The sequence below is a fragment of the Gopherus flavomarginatus genome, chromosome 14 (assembly GCF_025201925.1).
Source record: "Gopherus flavomarginatus isolate rGopFla2 chromosome 14, rGopFla2.mat.asm, whole genome shotgun sequence".
Classification (NCBI taxonomy): Eukaryota; Metazoa; Chordata; order Testudines; family Testudinidae; genus Gopherus; species Gopherus flavomarginatus.
Genome location: NC_066630.1, coordinates 40,304,101 through 40,322,745, shown reverse-complemented (window position 1 = coordinate 40,322,745; position 18,645 = coordinate 40,304,101). Strand labels below are relative to the sequence as shown.

The 18,645-nt window shown below is 45.3% G+C and overlaps 1 protein-coding gene across 4 annotated transcripts in view; it reads left to right on the top strand.

Annotated features, from left to right (window-relative positions):
* Positions 1 to 18,645, top strand: part of SF3B3 (splicing factor 3b subunit 3) — a 48,822-nt gene that overhangs the window by 11,483 nt on the left and 18,694 nt on the right. For all 4 annotated transcript variants that reach the window (XM_050922329.1, XM_050922328.1, XM_050922333.1 and 1 more), the window contains exons 9-16: positions 2,473 to 2,638; positions 3,304 to 3,399; positions 4,515 to 4,587; positions 10,462 to 10,613; positions 11,129 to 11,284; positions 11,713 to 11,868; positions 15,325 to 15,468; positions 17,786 to 17,908. In XM_050922329.1, the coding sequence (XP_050778286.1) occupies positions 2,473 to 2,638; positions 3,304 to 3,399; positions 4,515 to 4,587; positions 10,462 to 10,613; positions 11,129 to 11,284; positions 11,713 to 11,868; positions 15,325 to 15,468; positions 17,786 to 17,908 (1,066 nt within the window). The remainder of the gene's footprint in view (positions 1 to 2,472; positions 2,639 to 3,303; positions 3,400 to 4,514; positions 4,588 to 10,461; positions 10,614 to 11,128; positions 11,285 to 11,712; positions 11,869 to 15,324; positions 15,469 to 17,785; positions 17,909 to 18,645) is intronic.

Sequence of the window (18,645 nt, the reverse complement as noted above, 5' to 3'; positions counted from 1 at the left end):
TTGTGAGGCATACAATACACAGCGCCAGACAGAGTGAGTGCAGGCATTTCACAGTGATGATGATGATGACTACTGAGTGATTGGCTTTTGGTAGACACCATACATGCCACCCTTTGGTGAATTAATTTGCACATACCAGACCGCAGGGGTGGAGGGGGGTCCTGTACCCCCTATGCATCCCCTGTATACCCTCAGGCAGTTGGCACCAAGAGATCACAAGCAGGGACTGTCCGTAGAGCTCTCAGCACCGTGGATTCCTGGACCAAGAGGGGGGTTTTGAAGGATGAATGTTGGTGCGTAGGAAATGAGAAGCTGTTCCACATGTATTGCCAAGATCAGATGCCTGGGCAGACAGTGAAGGTAATTGGAAGCTTGTTTGAGCAGGTATCTGATCAGTTTAGCTTTTGCTGCTAATGTATTCTCCCATCAGACACATGTCCATCAATTAACTATATTTGTCATTGCTCATGGTCATGAATTTTTACCTTAACTCTCTTTCATCTGTGTTTAGGTTTGTCAGCTTTCTAATCGCACAAAACTGAACACCCTTTTCCCGCTCCTTCTCCAAGGCCCAGTCCCTGCTCACTCCATCCCCCTTCCCTCTGTCACTCACTCTCCCGTACCCTTACTCACTCGCTCATTTTCACTGGGCTGGGGCAGAGGGTTGTGGTGTGGTCTCAGGTGGGCCCGTGGATGAGGGGTTTGGAATATAGGAGGGGGCTCTGAGCAGAGGGGGTGGAGCCAAGGGGTTCAGCATGTGGGAGGGGGCTCCAGGCTGAGGCAGGGGGTTAAGGTGTGGGAGGGAGTGTGGGCTCTGGGCTGGGGGTGTGGGTTCCAAGGTGGGGCTAGTAATGATGGGTTAAGGGTGTGGGAGGAGGCTTTGGGCTGGGGCAGGGAGTTGGGGTTCAGAGGGGTGTGGCGTGTGGGCTCCGGGAGGGAGGTTTGGTGCAGGAGGGGGCGGAGGGTTGGGGTGCAGGATCTGGGGTGGGGCAGGGGGCTGGGATGCAGGAGGGGGTGCGGGCAATGGGCTCCAGGCGGTGCTTACCCTGGGGGGCCCCCTGGAAGCAGCAACATCTCCCTCGGCTCCTAGGCATGAAGGAGGCCAGGCGGCTTGCGCAGTGCACGCACTGCCCTTGCAGCTCCCGTTGACCTTGGTTCCCATCCAGTGGGAGCTGCAGAACCAGCACTCAGGGCAGGGCCAGCACGGAGAGCCCCCTGGCCGTCCCTCTGACTCAGAGCCAGAGGGACGAGTCACCACTTCTGGCAGCCGCACTGAGCCAGGTTGGAGCCTGCCAGTGCCACCAACCGGACTTTTAATGGCCCGGTCAGTGGTGCTTACCGGAGCCGCCAGGGTCCCTTTTCATCTGGGCTTTCCACCCAAAACCAGACACCCAGCAAGCCTATTTGTTAGACCCATGTACGCCTATCAAAGGACCAAACCATGTGAAATTGGAAATAGTCTCTAGTATCTTTGTGGCCCACTCTCAGAAGCAAATGCGATATTTTACCATGACTGGATGATTTTCTTTTTCAATAACTACACTAGTTATTCTTGCGTAGTAGAAGTGCTGTGAAGCAATTTTGTTTCATGATCTGATCAGCCTTTACAGATGTTATAACATGTAGGGGCATGTTCTCTGACATCTTGAGTATTTAGGTTTTGTTTCTCTGTGTGGCCAATTAAAGGTTTTGTTTCAAAATTTCGTTTGTTGTAATCTCTCTTGGTCCAGAGTTTTACAAGTGATCCTAAGTTGCACACACAAAATACTGTGTGTTTGCACACAGTTACCAGAGTTGTATATGCAAATTTGGTGTTCGCGTGCATGCAGTTTAGTACCTGAGTTTCCAAACATGTCTTGCAAGTTTATGGTCAGCTCCTGTAGAGCCAACCAGCAGGTGGAGCTCTAGCCAACTAACAGAAGTCTGGCCATTAGTTCTGATGAACAGAGCAAAAAGAACACAAGAAACAATTCAGTCTTTCTTTATGGATCAGTTTTGCTTGTATGTGTGTAAAACTCACGTATTTTAATATTCTAGCTTATAAGACAGGGTAGCAGGTGATTTTTGAACACCTAAAAAATAGCACGTGTTCCTCCCGAAAACATGCAGACTCGGAGACTGTTAGCCAGCGGTCTTGGTCTTCAAAGATTTCGTTGTTTAGCTCTTCCTGCCATGAGACAGGAAAATCTAGGAGCCAGGAGTGGGGTGAGCACTGAGCTGTCCAGAGTCTTCTGCCAAAAGCAATGATAAAGAAGGAAGTCAGAACTGGGCAAGAGCTTTGAAAATAGCCCGTAACTCTTTGCCCCTCCTTCCTCTCCCCAAGAAAACAATCCCTTCGGGTGAGAGTTGAAATAGCCAAGTGTTCTGTGTAAACAGTACTAGTTCTTATTCACCCTTCACCCACACTGAATGCGTGGCTGAACTGTAGCTGTCTGCTCTGACTATGCTGTTTTTCTTGCTTTGTATCTGAAGTTACCTGTACCAGATAGCCCATCTGGGAGATGACGATGAGGAGCCGGAGTTCTCCTCTGCCATGCCCCTGGAGGAAGGAGACACTTTCTTTTTCCAGCCACGACCACTCAAGAACCTGGTGTTGGTGGATGAGCTGGACAGTCTGTCTCCTATCTTGTTTTGTCAGGTATGTCATCATCTGTGAACACATGGTCCTCCCCCTTTCCCCCCAGCCTGCCCTCTGGAGATGCAGGGCCATTACTGTTGTGTAACCACAGAAGCAGATCAGTGTATCATCCATTGTGCTGCTAAGTCAATTGGTCTTTGAGGTGCCTTATGGAAATGGAAACTCTTTTCAGGGAATCTGTTTAAAATGGAGAAAGAAAAGCACAGGTAATGATCTCATTTCAGTCTTGCTCTGGTTATTTGCCTTGGTTTTGCCGCAGTGTGACAGTACTGCAAGCACTGACAGAAAGGTGGGTTCGCTAAATCATGAACCCTGGGAAAAGAATGACAAGGTGTAAAGCTAAACCTCAGGATACGGATGTTTGTTGAAAGGGTTATTACCATTCATCGGCAGTACATAAATACCTGGTGTTTGGAAGTGGGGTGCAATGCACCAGCCCAGCGCTCGCCCTCTAGCATGACTGTTAGACAAGGCCTTGTGTATTCTGCAGCAGACTTTTCCTAAATTTTGTGGTTCTCTGGAGCAGAAGACAGGATGTTCGGTGGCAGCGTCAGTTACATTAAACTGCTGAAACTTTGTTCAGAAAGCAGATTGTAGGGCAAACGTTTGGGGGTTTTAGTTTGTCTCCTTGTGCATGTTGTGTGACCCACTGTTCCTCTGTGCAGATAGCGGATCTGGCCAATGAAGACACACCCCAGTTATATGTGGCCTGTGGACGGGGGCCTCGGTCATCTCTGAGGGTCCTAAGGCACGGACTTGAGGTAAGAGCCCCAGAGGGAGCTTCAGAAATCCACAACAGGAATGTGGGGTTGCCCTTCTTGAACTTATGGCAGGATGCTCACGATGGTGCTGTAATTAAACAATCTGTCCTTGGTGCAACTCTTGAAGGGTTTTGTTCTTTTGCCCTTCTCTGCCAAAATCCCTATGTAAATGTAATTTCTTCTTCAGACTATACAATCAGTCCCTGTTGTCCAGTCATAAGGGTTATGGTGCTGGAGTGTACAGGAGTGATAACCATAGGTTTTCCGTTGACAAACCTGTAATCCCTGACTGTGATCATTTTAGGCATGTGAAGAAATAGAATTAAGAGAGACAAGCTTGGTGGGGGACCAGCTTGTGCTGGTGAGAGAGAGAAGCTTTTGAGCTTTGCAGAGTTCTTTAGGTCTGAGAGAGGTGCTCAGAGTGTCACAGCAATATACAAAGTGGGACGAACCCTTAAGCATAAAGGGTTAATGCTTTTTGCAGGCAACTATTTAAAATGAAGTAGGCAATTAACATCTCTGCAGTCATAGGACAAAGGAGAGTTAGTGGGTTACAGAATGTTGTAAGGCGCAACATGGGTTAACCCCCACGTTGTATGTAACTGTGGCATTCTGAGCACCTTCTCAGAGTTGAAGAGCTCTGTGTAGCTTGAATGTGTCTCTCACCAACAGAAGTTGGTCCAATTATCTCACGCACCTTGTGTCTCCCGTATCTTGGGACCAACACGGCTACCCTAGCATGCAAACAATGTGTGGAATTGATATTCTTCCCCAGAGATTCTCTGGGTCCGTCTCTGATCCCTAACTCCCCATCTGGTGGAACCCAGGTCACAACCACTGTCCTTTTTGCTGAGGATGGATGGACAAAGCTGCTCAGCCTGAGGTATCACCGAATGAGACACTTTTCTGTCTGTGTCTGGTGTGCTGAATACTTTGCCTCAACAACACTTCTAGTCCAGGGAGTGAGACTGGGAACTGAGAACTGCCCCAGCTGCCCTGTGTAGCTGTGCAAACTATTAACCACTAGTCACTGTAATGCTTCAGTGTTTGACTGGGGTAAACATCTGTTAATGTGAACCTGTTTTCAAAGGAATCCTGCTCTTGTTTCCTATTAGGTGTCTGAAATGGCCGTCTCAGAGCTGCCTGGTAACCCCAATGCTGTTTGGACTGTGAGGAGACACATTGAAGGTACATCATCCTTCCCTCAAGCACAGACTAAAACAATCTGTATTGTCTAAGGGCACGGAAAGGGTGATAAGTAATGCTGCAGTGTGCTCTCCATGACAGCTAGCTGTTCTGATCCAGCTGCCCTGTCTGCACAGTGCAAGGTGTGTGCAAAGACCCAGACATGCTCCGTGTCTAGAAACCACCTTTGGCTTCCCCAGAATTGTTACTCTTCCCATTTCATTGGAAAGGAAGCATCCAATATGTGTGGTAGGCAGTATCATCTCCCGCGTGCTGCTCCTGGTATACATTCCCAGTAGAAAGGAGCTGGACTCAGTGCCAGGTGCAAATGAGGCCAATCTGAGTTCCAGGGGTTCTGTCTTTAATTAGCATCAATGGCAGCACACCTGCCTCATGGTGGAGAGGGGGGTGTGGTGCACAGTTGTGTTTTACACACACTCAGTGGTAACTGCAGTAGGTTTGTCTCTGTAGGCCAGTAGGAGGCATATCCAGAAAAAGGCAGATAAGAATACATCTGCCTAAGGCTTTGATTTGTAATACTTCTGCACCCGCTAATCTGCAAAAGGTGGATAATGCTCTGGGGCAGGCAGCATTTCCCAGCCAGATACCCAACAGTGTGTGCAGGGTGACCAGTGCCAAGGGAGGGCTATATAAAAACAGCAGCACAAAGCATAGTTTTTCATTCAGCTGAAACAATGGACTCATTTTATTAAAACAGAGGAATACAACCCCCTCTTTGGGGTGAGATTAGAGCTCTTCAGAAATACCTAGGTTGCTAGCACTACTCCCTTGAAGACCTGAAGTGAAGCTATTGCAAGTGCTGACAGACTCCCTTCTAGGTTATTTGTAGAGGATTTCATTAGCGCTGCTTACATGAGTTCTGTGTTGCAGTGCCTAGCAGAGCCAGCATGCTGGAATGGAGGCTTCACTCTGCTGCTGTGACACAGCCTCTCATGTAAGCAGCCTTAGTGAGTGGCATGTCTCTTGCATTGGGCTCAGCGTTCTTTAGGATTTTCAGCCCTTGCTACGGAATTCACTTCCTGTTGGAATTGGTTCCAGTTTATTTCCCCGACTTTGGAGTACAGCTTAAGTTGAGCAACATGAAAAGAACTAAGCAGGAAATGCCTGCAAGCTCCCCAGTAATAATAGGATCAAGGACAGAGCATTTCAGGTCTCCAGAGTGCTGTTGATACCGGTCTTGCTCATCCTCAGAAATTGGAAGCCAAGAAAGATTCCAGTTTGGCTACCACAAATCCTGGCTACTGGATGCTCTAGCAAATGAGGCGTCTCTAGAGTGCACGAACACTCCACAGAGTAATGGATATCTGTAGCCTCATCCTACCACATTGACTCCTCTTTAGTGCGTCTTCCATGTCTGGGGCATCCAGAGGATCATATTAGCTACCTGTCAGGAGACTGTGGGTTGTGGCTACGTTTACATACAATGGACTAGAATACCACCACCCTCTCTTACTCCAGAACTGTAGCCCAGAGATACTGCAGGTCCCAGCTTACAATCATTCCTCTTGATCAGTGCAAACAAGGCTGGACTCTGTGGGCTCCATGAGCAACATTTCTCTTTTAAAAATGAGGGCAGCCACATTTGAGCACAATTGTTCGTTCAACAGTCTATAAAACTGATCCCCAAATTGTAGCAATTTGTCTTTTCAGCTAGTTTTATTGGATTTAACCAAAGAGAACGCAGCACCCTTTAAAATGTGCATCTTCTCTTGAAACTGTACAGAAGTGTCGCTGTCTGAGGGCTTTCAGTTTGTCTGTAATGCCTGTTATCTGGCTCTGACCAGGTACCAAATTGAATCTCTCTGCCACAACATGCACATGCTGGGAGGTTTCTGCAAGCACATACTGGTTTGCAGCCTTCAAGGCAAATACTAACCCTGGCTGGTACGTGGTGATACACACTACCAATACCAAGCCTCTTTTTCTCTTCCACAGGTGGCTGGTGGTGGAGGTGCTGATCACCACAGGTGTGTACCTACTGCTAGGGGCTACTGTGCTGTCTCGCAGGTTACCCAGAGAGAAATGCAGTCTTGAGGCTACTTTTATGCTGAGTTTCACAGTAAATGAATTCCAGAAGTATTTGTGCAGTTGGAAATTTTTATATTTGTATTGTCTGCCCCAAACCTTCATTGTATGGCTGGGGATCAGAAAGCAGCTCTTTGAATCCCCATCCCCTCCCATGATCCTTTGGGAACAATAGTGACTGTAACTCGAAAATCCGTTGTCAGCTTTCACTAAATCTAAACCAGGATATTGCTAGTTAAGCATTCCTATCATTGCAGTAGCTGGGCTTTCCCCTTGGATTTGCCTCCAGACTGACCATGCAAAACCCCAAGAGGAGGCCAGTGAAAGATGAGCACGTTGAGTGCGTATTTTTAGAGACTGCTTTGACACAGGAGTTGCCATGTAAATAAGGGAGTGTATCTATGTATTTGAATGGCAAGATAGACCTGAGGCAAACTGGACACTCCTTTTTAACTTAATCAATATGAAGCTCCAGGGATTCAGAGAACAAGGTAGCCTTTAGTTCCTACCACAGAAATACCCCTGAGCTCTAACCTGTGAGTGGGGCTTCCCAGGGAAATGTGGTATCTTGGGACTTGATCCCAGAGTTTCCATGAAATAGCATGTTCTCCGGGGCTTCCTTTTCATTACTGTTCCATCTGCACCTCCTAAAAATCGGCATACTGCTGTGCTGTGTTGTGCTCATCCATTCACACGCTCATTGATCCTCCCACTTCGTTCTAGCATTTATACAGTGTAAACCGAGCTTTGTGGCAGTGTATAGAGGTTAGATTAAAGGCACAGATGGGTTTTGTAGGAAGGAATTTTAATAGACAAACTCAAATAGAATGTTTTATTAATAACATATAAGATCGTAGTATAAAGTACTGTGCCTAAAGTCTGCCATTTTTTATAAGTCGTCACAACAGATTCATGAAGCAATGGAAAATATGCTGTGTGGAAACTGGAGATGGAATCCAGCTGTGACTCTTCTGAAATATCAAAATATTTTTCTCTTGTTTACTAGTCCTCTTTGTTGAAAGGAGGTAACTGACATAATTATAGCAGTAGAAAGCATCTCTGGCATTTTATGTTTGCATGCAGAATAATACATCTCCAGTTAAAACTCCAGACAGTAGGATTTTCTGACATTTTCTATGTTAAATAGATATTTTTCTTATGTGGAAAAAACCAGCCCTCTGTTCTAATGCTGTATTTTTCAGTGTGCCTCAGACACCTAGTTCCATTTAACTACTGTACATTCTAAAGCAAAATTGTGTCAGCTGGAATCCTGATGAATGCATTTTATTCATTTATTTCATGCTGCTAAATCATGCCCTTTATTTCAAAGTTTCCAATGGAGGGAGAATAAACAGCCATACAAAAGTTCAGGCAAAAACATTTTGGCTGTAATAGAACATGAATTCATTGAACACTCCAGTATAATGTGAGATTCTAGTTACTTCATCAAATTATAGAGTAAGTCAGTACCCAGAAAAATCTGTAATTAAGTAATAATGATCAAACAGGAATTTGATTTCGAACGGGACTCCCTTTCAGCTGTTGCTTTCAAATGGGAGCAGAGCTTTCTTTCTTTCTTTCTTGCTCCTAATCACACAGCTGCTGGGAGATGGCTAAAAAAGTGACAGGGATTTTCAAAATTTGCTCTTGCAAATGCACGTTTCAATTTATCCTTTAAAAGTGTTTGTATAGATCAGTAACTATTCAGCAGTCTGAATTTTGGCTGGCTGCTGGAACTTCCTTTGAAGGAAGTTGGTCTAGGTTTCCAGTGATTTGAGAATGAATAAGGCTTTCAGGTGACGGTGTCCACTCTAGTGGAAATAACCAGTGTATACTAACGAGGGTTCTGTAAAACCAGTAACATCTACTTTTAAAGCTCACAAGACAAACACAGTAACAGTGCTATTACTAGACCATTGCATACCTGAACAGGATTTTAATCTTTTAATTGCTATTCACTGTCAAAGAATTCCATCCTCAGGGTCTGACCCTGCAATATGATCTATCCCAGTGGGGACTTACACACACGGAATCTCCCTGAAGGCAGTGGAGCTCTGCAGGGGTCCACCTCCATGAGTCACATTGCAGGATCAGAGCCGTAGTCACCTCATAGACTAGTAATTGATGTTACTTATCTTGCATCCCAAGATGGGATGGCTTTTGTTCTGTTAAGATCTTCAGTATGCTGATCACAAAACCGTGGTCTCTGTGCTGGGTATTAGTCAGTGAAATGTGCATATTTTAAACTGTATGTAAGAGACTTTTCTCTCCCAAGTACAATACAACAGGTTTGGCAACACCTTTCTGTCCAAACAGATGGAGGAGAAGAGTGACCACTTGCTGAACCATTTCAACTAACCCAGTTGGACTTTCAAAAATAACATGTGGCCTAGCTGTAGATTGACAGCGTGTTCAGGACTGGCCCCTGGAAGCCACTGCCCAGCATTTGCTGGCATCTTGAATTAAATCTAAGAATGGCAGAGCGTCCTGTATTTTATTGCATGTTTAAGAATTGATCTGCTACTTATCCATCTCCCGTTCACATGCTAATCATGGGAAATACTGATCAATGGATAAAGATCAGGACAGAGAGAAAACTCTCTTGGCCCTCAAAGTGTTCTTGTGTCATGCTGTGATAAATAGGTCTGTAAACACTTCGCAGTGTGCTGAGCAGAACAGATTTTTCATATGTAAGAAATGGCACTTACTGCCAGCAGTGTCAGCACTCCAGAGAAGTTGAGTTGTTTATCTGGGACAGTCTGGCTTATACATCAAAGCTCCTGGCTCCATTTCCCCGGTGGGATTGATGAGTTTTATATGTATCCAGCTGTATTTCATTTTAGGAAGATTTTCTGTTTTTTTTAATACATTTGTTTAAAAACTTCCTGTTAGTTTCCTACCATGATAAGTGCTGGGAGAGGCTGGGACTGGAGCAGATGGAGCTTTCTCTTCTTTCCATCCAAACCTCCTGCCTGCACTCCCGTGCTTTTTCTTCTGAGTCCTACTAGCAGAGGCTGGGAATGGTGTAGCTCCCCTGCCTCCAAAGCACTGTGCCTGCAACTACACCCAGTGGGAAAGGCTGGCAGTGAAGGCTAAATGCAACATTCCTGTCATGCTCTAGTGAGAGTAGAGGCAGGTGTTTATCAAGAGCCCCTAACAGCCACCACTCATTCACCCATTGAGCTCGTAAAGGTGGCTACATAAATGTAAGGTTGTCTAGCAACTCCTGGACAAGGCTGGAGCTAGGGGTAGGGCCTCCAAGACAATACTCTTCTGACATTGTCTATATTTTAACTTCCGTTTGCATTAATACTAAATAACTCCATCCACCCAAGTTCATTAGAAACCCTTATTCATCCTAGTGAAGTCAACAGAATTGCTTGGGTGCGTAAAGGTCTCTAGGATGGGGCCACTGAAGCTGAGTCTTTCCAGTGAGTTCAGTGGGAGTTGCATTGGGCCCTTAAATGTCCTGAGTTGAGTGGAGCGAGCATAGACTTCAAAATTTCTGCCTCTCTTCTCAGTTAAAGGGCAGCTGTAGTTGGTACTGTCTTCTAGAATCCAGCATATCACAAGTTGACTTTGTGTTCTGAGCCATCACCTGAATCACTGGCTAGATCTTGAACCTTAGAGGGTCTGAGGTACCGTGCTGGCTAATTCTCTTCTGTGGTATTTCCTGAAAGGAACTTCTGCCCACTGCTGCTAGTGGATGAAGGAACTACTGTTGGAATATTTTTGAGGAATAACTATTAGTCATTTGACAGTCTCCTCACTTTTGTTTAGAGACCTTGTATCTAATCAGCAGCCCTTTTCCCTCTCTGTCTTCCTGACCAGATGAATTTGATGCCTATATTATCGTGTCCTTCGTAAATGCCACGCTGGTGCTGTCTATCGGAGAGACTGTAGAGGAAGTGACTGACTCTGGATTTCTGGGTACCACCCCCACTTTGTCCTGTTCCTTGCTGGGGGATGATGCTTTGGTACAGGTAAGGTTACCCTCAGACATCCTGTCCACCTGTATCTGCCATTCTCTACTTGGTGCAGGGCCATGGCTTCTTTGCTGCTCCTGAGATCCATGCTGAAAAGGCTCTGCCAGAAGTTCCACAAGCTTGGCCAGTGAGGGCTTCTGGGAACATGACCCTGTTATCCAGGCTTCTCTCCTTGCTCGCCAGTAAGGTTGGACCTACCGGAATCTGTTGTCCCCATTTCCTCCTGAGCTGGTTAAAACTCAGGAGTGACAGGCTCCCAGTCCTGTGCCCACAGAGGTTTTCGGAGGGTCCCTGCCATGAGCCCACTGGAGAGTAGGCTCCACCTTGTGGGTTGTTTTGTTGTACAAGTCTGCGTATTATATAGTCAATCGGTCAAGAATGGCCTAGAATGGTCTCTGGTACTGGTCACTGTCAGAAGCCACTGGAGCTCCTGTGTCAGAAAAACAAGGTATCTGGGTCCCATAATGGGTGGATAAGTTGTATTTTATTTCTGTTTTATTTTTCTGCTTTAGGTTTATCCAGATGGCATCCGGCACATCCGAGCAGACAAAAGGGTTAATGAATGGAAGACACCAGGAAAGAAAACCATCGTAAAGTGTGCTGTGAACCAGAGACAAGTGGTGATAGCACTGACTGGAGGAGAATTAGTCTACTTTGAGATGGACCCAGTACGTGGATTTAAAACTGCAGAGAGCTTTGACATAGGGACCAGAAGCTGGGTTACAGCCTCACTGAGGATGGAACCTCTGACGTCCTCAGAGTAGGATTCAGTAGAGAAGTGGCTTTTTAGACTGGGGCCTGGGCAGGGCCCTATAAAGCCCGTAGAATGTCATTGGATGAGATAATACAATTGGACAAATCTTCAAAGGCTTGTTTTGGATGGAGCAACCCAACCTCCCAAGTCCGGAGCTCAGGCTGGAAATTATGTGCTTTCTCTTAGTTCTGTCGTATGTTCTGGTGCTTCCAATGTTATGTTAACTAAATTTGAAATCCAGAGCCTTGACTTGAGCAATGGTTGAAGGTTGAGGTGGGTAGTTGTGTCTGATCCAGTTTGCCCATCCCCTAGTTGATAATCCCTTTGTGCCTTTCTTCTCAGTCAGGACAGCTGAATGAATACACGGAGAGGAAGGAGATGTCAGCCGATGTGGTGTGCATGAGCTTGGCCAACGTTCCTCCTGGGGAGCAGCGTTCCCGCTTCCTTGCCGTTGGGTTGGTGGACAACACTGTCAGAATTATTTCCCTTGACCCTTCGGTGAGCACATCCTGAGATTCTGCTTTTTCCTTTGTGCTTGCTCTTTGCTCTTTGCAACTGGTCTGAAGTCTTCAGACACTTTCGCGTTAGAGCTTTTATAGAGTCTTAAGACCAGAAAGGACCATTGTGATCATCTAATCTGGCCTTGTGTAGTACACAGGCCAGATACCTTTCCCAAAATAGTTCCTAGAGCAGATGTTTCAGAAGAACATCCAGCTTTGTTTGCTTCCTGTGCTGCCATGTCCTTATTACATGAATGCTAACACGTCTGTTTGCCCTTGCTGGGAAGTACACCTCTCAGCTGCACTGCTGTTGACCACCCTAGCTATGAGGGCAAAACTTGTGGCATGCTTTTAGGGAAGACTCCTTACTTTGGGCCTGATTCTCAAGCCACTCCACTCAAAGAGCTGCTGTTGAATCTAGTGAGAGCAGCTACAGAATGGAGCTCAGGGTTGGATGTTTGGGGAGTTTGCTTCTGCTTTTGGGGTTCTTTGGGAAAGTTGCCCATCAGTGGTACGGCACCTGCACGCTGCAGACGTAGAAGTCTGTAAAATTAAAGTTTGTCGTTCTTTGCTACTGCACCCTTATAACAGTCTGTTTCTTCAGCTAAACATAGTGCAGCCTGTGAATGCTCTTCGTGTGAGTTCCAGAATTCCAGGAGAGTTTGATGGTCCGGTCCAATCCAAACCAGAATTTTTAGCCAGTGTTGGGGAATGAGCAAAATTCAGTGCGTTTTGTCCCTCTGATGAATCTGGACTGAGTGCAGTCTTGGATTTTGAACCCTTGGCAGACTCCCCCATCACAGCCACCCCTTGATGTCCACAATCAGTAGGGTCTAAAGCAGAGGTGGCCAACCTGTGGCTCCGGAGCCACATGCGGCTCCTCAGAAGTTAACATGCAGCTCCTTGTATAGGCACCGACTCCAGGGCTGGAGCTATAGGTGCCAACTTTCCAGTGTACCGGGGAGTGCTCAGTGCTCAACCCCTGGCATTGCCACAGGCCCTTCCCCCACTCCACCCCTTCGCACCTCCTCTGAGCCTACCATGCCCTACCCCCCAAGCGTCCTGCATGCCACAAAACAGCTGATCGGGAGGTTGTGGGGGGAGGCGCTGATTGGCAGGGCTGCCAGTGGGGGGGAGGCGCTGAGAGTGGGGGGGAGCTGATGGGGGGCTGCTGATGTATTACTGTGGCCCTTTGGCTGTGTACATTGGTAAATTCTGGCTCCTTTTCAGGCTCAGGTTGACCACCACTGGTCTAAAGGCATAGCAGGCTACACCCTGCCTCTATCATGAACTGTCTCAGTTTCCAGTAGGCACAGACTTTGGTTTCTCAAGCATGGTTGCTGATGGTCCCCTTGCAAACTTCTACTCATCCATTTACCTGAGGCAAAGAAAGCATTTTTTAATGGATAAAAAAAATAAGCTTGGTGTGCATCACTCTCTTCATGGTAAATATTAGAGCTGTCAATTGCAGTTAACTCCTGAGATTAACTCAAAAAGATAAATAGCGATTAACTGCCGTTTTAATTGCACTGCTAAACAGAATAACAACTGAAATTGTTTAAATGTTTTTGGGTGTTTTTCTATATTTTCAAATATATTGATTTCAATTACAACACAGAATATGAAGTGTATTTTATATTATTTTTTATTACAATTATTTGCACCGTAAAAGTGGAAAACAAAAGAAATAGTATTTTTCAGTTCACCTCATACAAGTACTGTAGTGTGATATCTTTATCATGAAAGTGCAACTTACCAATGCAGAATTTTTTTTGTTACATAACTGCACTCAAATACAAAACAATGTAAAACTTTAGAGCCTACAAGTCCACTCAGTCCTACTTCTTGTTCAGCCAGTCACTAAGACAAACAAGTTTGTTTACATTTGCAGTAGATAATGCTGCCTACTTCTTATTTACAGTGTCACCTGAACATGAGAACAGGCGTTCACATGGCACTTTTGTAGCAGGCATTGCAAGGTATTTACGTGCCATATATGCTAAACATTCATATGCCCCTTCATGCTTCAACCATTATTCCAGAGGACATACTTCCATGCTGATGACACTTGTTAAAAAAATCACTCATGAATGAAATTTGTGAATGAACTCCTTAGGGGAGAATTGTGTATCTCCAGCTCTGTGTTACCTACATTCTGCCATATATTTAATTTAATGAAAGTCTCAGATGATGGCCCAGCACATGTTCTTTTCAAGAACACTTTTACTGCAGATTTGACAAAATACAAAGAAGGTATCAATGTGAGATTCTCATGATAGCTACAACACACAACTCTGAAGAATCTGAAGTGCCTTCCAAAATCTGAGAGGCACGAGATGTGGAGCTTGCTTTCAGATATCTTAAAAGAGCAACACTCTAATGCGAAAACTACAGAATGGGAACCACCACCACCAAAAAAAAAAAAAAAAAAAAATCAACCTTCTGCAGGTGGCATCTGACTCAGATGATGAAAATAAACGTGCATTGGTCCACGCTGCTTTGGATCGTTGTCGAACAGAACCCATCATCAGCATGGAAGCATGTCCCTTAGAATGGTAGTTGACCGATGAAGGGATGTACGAATATTTAGTGCATCTGGCATGTAAATATCTTGCGACCAAGCTATAACAGTGCCATGTGAACGTCTGTTCTCACTTTCAGGTAACATTGTAAACAAGAAGGGGGCAGCAGTATCTCCCGTAAATGTAAAGAAACTTGTTTGTCTGAGCGATTGGCTGAACAGGAAATAGGAATGAGTGAACTTGTAGGTGCTGAAGTTCTACATTGCTTTGTTTTTGAGTGCAGTTATTTTTGTATATAATTCTACATTTGTAAGTTCAACTTTCATGACAGAGATTTCACTACAGTACCTGTATGAGATAATTGAAAAATATTGGTTCTTTTGTTTTTTTTACAGTGCAAATATTTGTAATCAAAACTAAATATGAAGTGAGCACTGTACACTTTGTATTCTATGTGGTAATTTAAATCTATATATTTGAAAATGTAGAAAACATCCAAAAATATGTAAATAAATGATATTCTATTATTGTTTAACAGCACTATTAATCGTGATAAATTTTTTTAGTCGCTTGACAGCCCTATTAAATATTAGACCCAAAAGTTTTGTGCCTGAACTGGCTGCTAACTTTTTCTGACACTTCTGACTGCTTACATTAGGCCACCAGCCTCTCGCAAGAGTGCCCAGCAGTTAAGTTCAGGACCACTAGCCATTGTGCCAGGCTGCTCATCATTTGGGGAAAGCCAGGAGGTGAGGCAGATGGATCCAAAATTCTTGTGCACTGGGAAGCCGTAAATAATTCTCGTAGGGTTTCCGATGTGAATTGAACACTGTTCTTTACAAACTTTGAAGGGTGACCTTTAGGCTCCTTAGATGGAAAGCTGGATCTCTTTTGGTAATTGCATATTAGTGTCCCTTTCTGTCTCTTTACAGGATTGCTTACAACCCTTGAGTATGCAGGCCCTCCCTGCACAGCCAGAATCACTGTGTATCGTGGAGATGGGTGGGGCAGAAAAACAGGACGAGCTGGGCGAGAGGGGCTCCATTGGCTTCCTGTACTTGAACATTGGATTACAGGTGAGGCGTACTTGCCTGGTTCCTGCAAGCCCTTCGGAGAGACATTCAACCTGAAAGACTTTATTAAATGCTTATTATATTGTCCACTGCAGCAGCGTAAGACTTTCTATGTGGACATCCCTGTCAGGATATAGCGGTCTTCTGAGTTATGCAGTGAATTCCCCTTTGTATATGGGCCTGTCTGGAATTCCCCATTTGCTCCAGCTGTTAAGCAGGTTCCCATATGTAGTTAGATTTTAGGTGAATATCCTCACTGATGAAAAGAAAGCAAATCCTTTGAGACGTTGCTCAGCGCTAATCATGAATGTTTGTGTTTTGGCTCCCTTTTGAAAAGAGGATGATTATAAGAAACTATTCTCTCCATGAACTGTTTTTGGGCAGCTGTGCAGAGAGCTCCTTGAGGGCAGAGCCTGGGTGCAGCATGCATGTGACCCCAGGGTCTGCTCCAGTAATCTCATAGACTCATAGACTCTAGGACTGGAAGGGACCTCGAGAGGTCATCGAGTCCAGTCCCCTGCCATCATGGCAGGACCAAATACTGTCTAGACCATCCCTGATAGACATTTATCTAACCTACTCTTAAATATCTCCAGAAATGGAGATTCCACAACTTCCCTAGGCAATCTATTCCAGTGTTTAACTACCCTGACAGTTAGGAACTTTTTCCTAATGTCCAACCTAAATCTCCCTTGCTGCAGTTTAAGCCCATTGCTTCTTGTTCTATCATTGGAGGCTAAGGTGAACAAGTTTTCTCCCTCCTCCTGATGACACCCTTTTAGATACCTGAAAACTGCTATCATGTGCCCTCTCAGTCTTCTCTTTTCCAAACTAAACAAACCCAATTCCTTCAGCCTTCCTTATAGGTCATGTTCTCAAGACCTTTAATCATTCTTGTTGCTCTTCTCTGGACCCTCTCCAATTTCTCCACATCTTTCTTGAAATGCGGTGCCCAGAACTGGACACAATACTCCAGTTGAGGCCTAACCAGCGCAGAGTAAAGCGGAAGAATGACTTCTCGTGTCTTGTTTACAACACACCTGTTAATGCATCCCAGAATCATGTTTGCTTTTTTTGCAACAGTATCACACTGTTGACTCATATTAAGCTTGTGGTCCACTACGACCCCTAGATCTCTTTCTGCCATACTCCTTCCTAGACAGTCTCTTCCCATTCTGTATGTGTGAAACGGATTGTTCCTTCCTAAGTGGAGCACTTTGCATTTATCTTTATTGAACTTCATCCTGTTTACCTCAGACCATTTCTCCAATTTGTCCAGATCATTTTGAATTTTGACCCTGTCCTCCAAAGCAGTTGCAATCCCTCCCAGTTTGGTATCGTCCGCAAACTTAATAAGTGTACTTTCTATGCCAGCATCTAAATCGTTGATGAAGATATTGAACAGAACCGGTCCCAAAACAGAACCCTGCGGAACCCCACTTGTTATACCTTTCCAGCAGGATTGGGAGCCATTAACAACTACTCTCTGAGTACGGTTATCCAGCCAGTTATGCACCCACCTTATAGTAGCCCCATCTAAATTGTACTTTCCTAGCTTATCTATAAGAATATCATGCGAGACTGTATCAAATGCCTTACTGAAGTCTAGATATATCACATCCACCGCTTCTCCCTTATCCACAAGGCTCGTTATCCTATCAAAGAATGTTATCAGATTAGTTTGACACGATTTGTTCCCGGTGTCCAGTCTTTTGCACGAGCAGTGTTAGGTGATCCTGTGATAGAAATTTTGTTTTGGTAAGTCCTACGTGGGGTAAAAATAACGGGGCTCTTCCAAATCATCTAGCCCAGGATCTTTTCTTGAGGATCTTGTTTGTTGCCAGACTGTAAACTCTTTGATCTTTAGGGGGGAGGGTTTGGGTGAGAGGAACTGTAAGGCACTGCACTTGGAATCTGGGGTCAGTGACTAATTCTACCATAGACTTCCCTTGTGAGGGATAGCTGTGGGGAGGGATAGCTCAGTGGTTTGAGCATTGGCCTGCTAAACCCAGGGTTGTGAGTTCAGTCCTTGAGGGGGCCACTTAGGGAACCAGCATAAAAAAACTATCTGGGGATTTGTCCTGCTTTGAGCAGGGGGTTGGACTAGATACCTCCTGAGATCCCTTCCAACCCTGATATTCTGTGATTCTATGACTTAGGGAAAGTCGCTTTGTGCCTCAGTTCTTAAAAAAGAAAGAGAGAAAAAAAGACTAATTAGTTTAAAAACTGCATCTTCTCTCATTAACTATAACTGCCTCAGCCAGTATTCTGTGTCTGTGATCATGAGCCAAGTGAGTTTTCTCTCTCGCCTAAATAAAAGAATGGTGTGCTGCTGCGAACTGTCCTGGATCCAGTCACTGGAGATCTTTCTGATACCAGAACCAGGTACCTTGGCTCACGCCCCGTGAAACTCTTCAGGGTCCGAATGCAAGGCCAAGAGGCGGTAAGTAAAGCAAGATGTCAAGGTGTAGTGTCAATATTTGTCACTGTGCAAGTGGGCCAGCTTCCCTCATTGGTGGGAAGGGTGGAGAACAAACCTCTGCTGCACAACAGGACCAGCTTCCTGTAAAGGAGGAAGAGCCGGGTGGCTTCATTCTGCAGTTGCTTGGGACATAGCTTGTGCTTGTTGACATAACCACCCTGGTTCACATCAGTCTTGCCTTGATTCTTAAGATATGATGCACTGCAGTGCTCGTCTGACTCCTCTTCCATCTACTGCCCTCTGTGCTGTGACTGTGCTGACTTGCAGGCCACTCCTCTGCTGTGTTTGTAGAAGCTCTAAGCAGATTCTGTTAGGCACTTTCAGTGTCTCTTAGTGGATAGGAAGGCTGAAAGCTCTGCATGAGCATCCAAGCAGTCTCTGGCTGCCTGATGTGTAGTGGCATTTATTTTGCTTTGGCTCAAAGCAGATTATGGTCTCCTCCTATCTATGTTAAGAGGGCTGGAGGTGTTTAGCCAGGGGCTAGTCAGCTGCCTAGTCATCTCTGGCTGAAGTAAAATATTTGCTGGATTTGGAGTTGAGGATCCAGTCCTTTAAAATCTTATTTGCAGCTCTTCTGTTGTGGCAATGGGGAAAGCAGCCACCCCGGGTTCACCGGTTTTTGGATCACACCTCATGGGTTGAGAAGTGCTGGGTGGCCAGTGTAGGGGACTGGGTGAGGGGGGTCTGGTTTCTGCTCT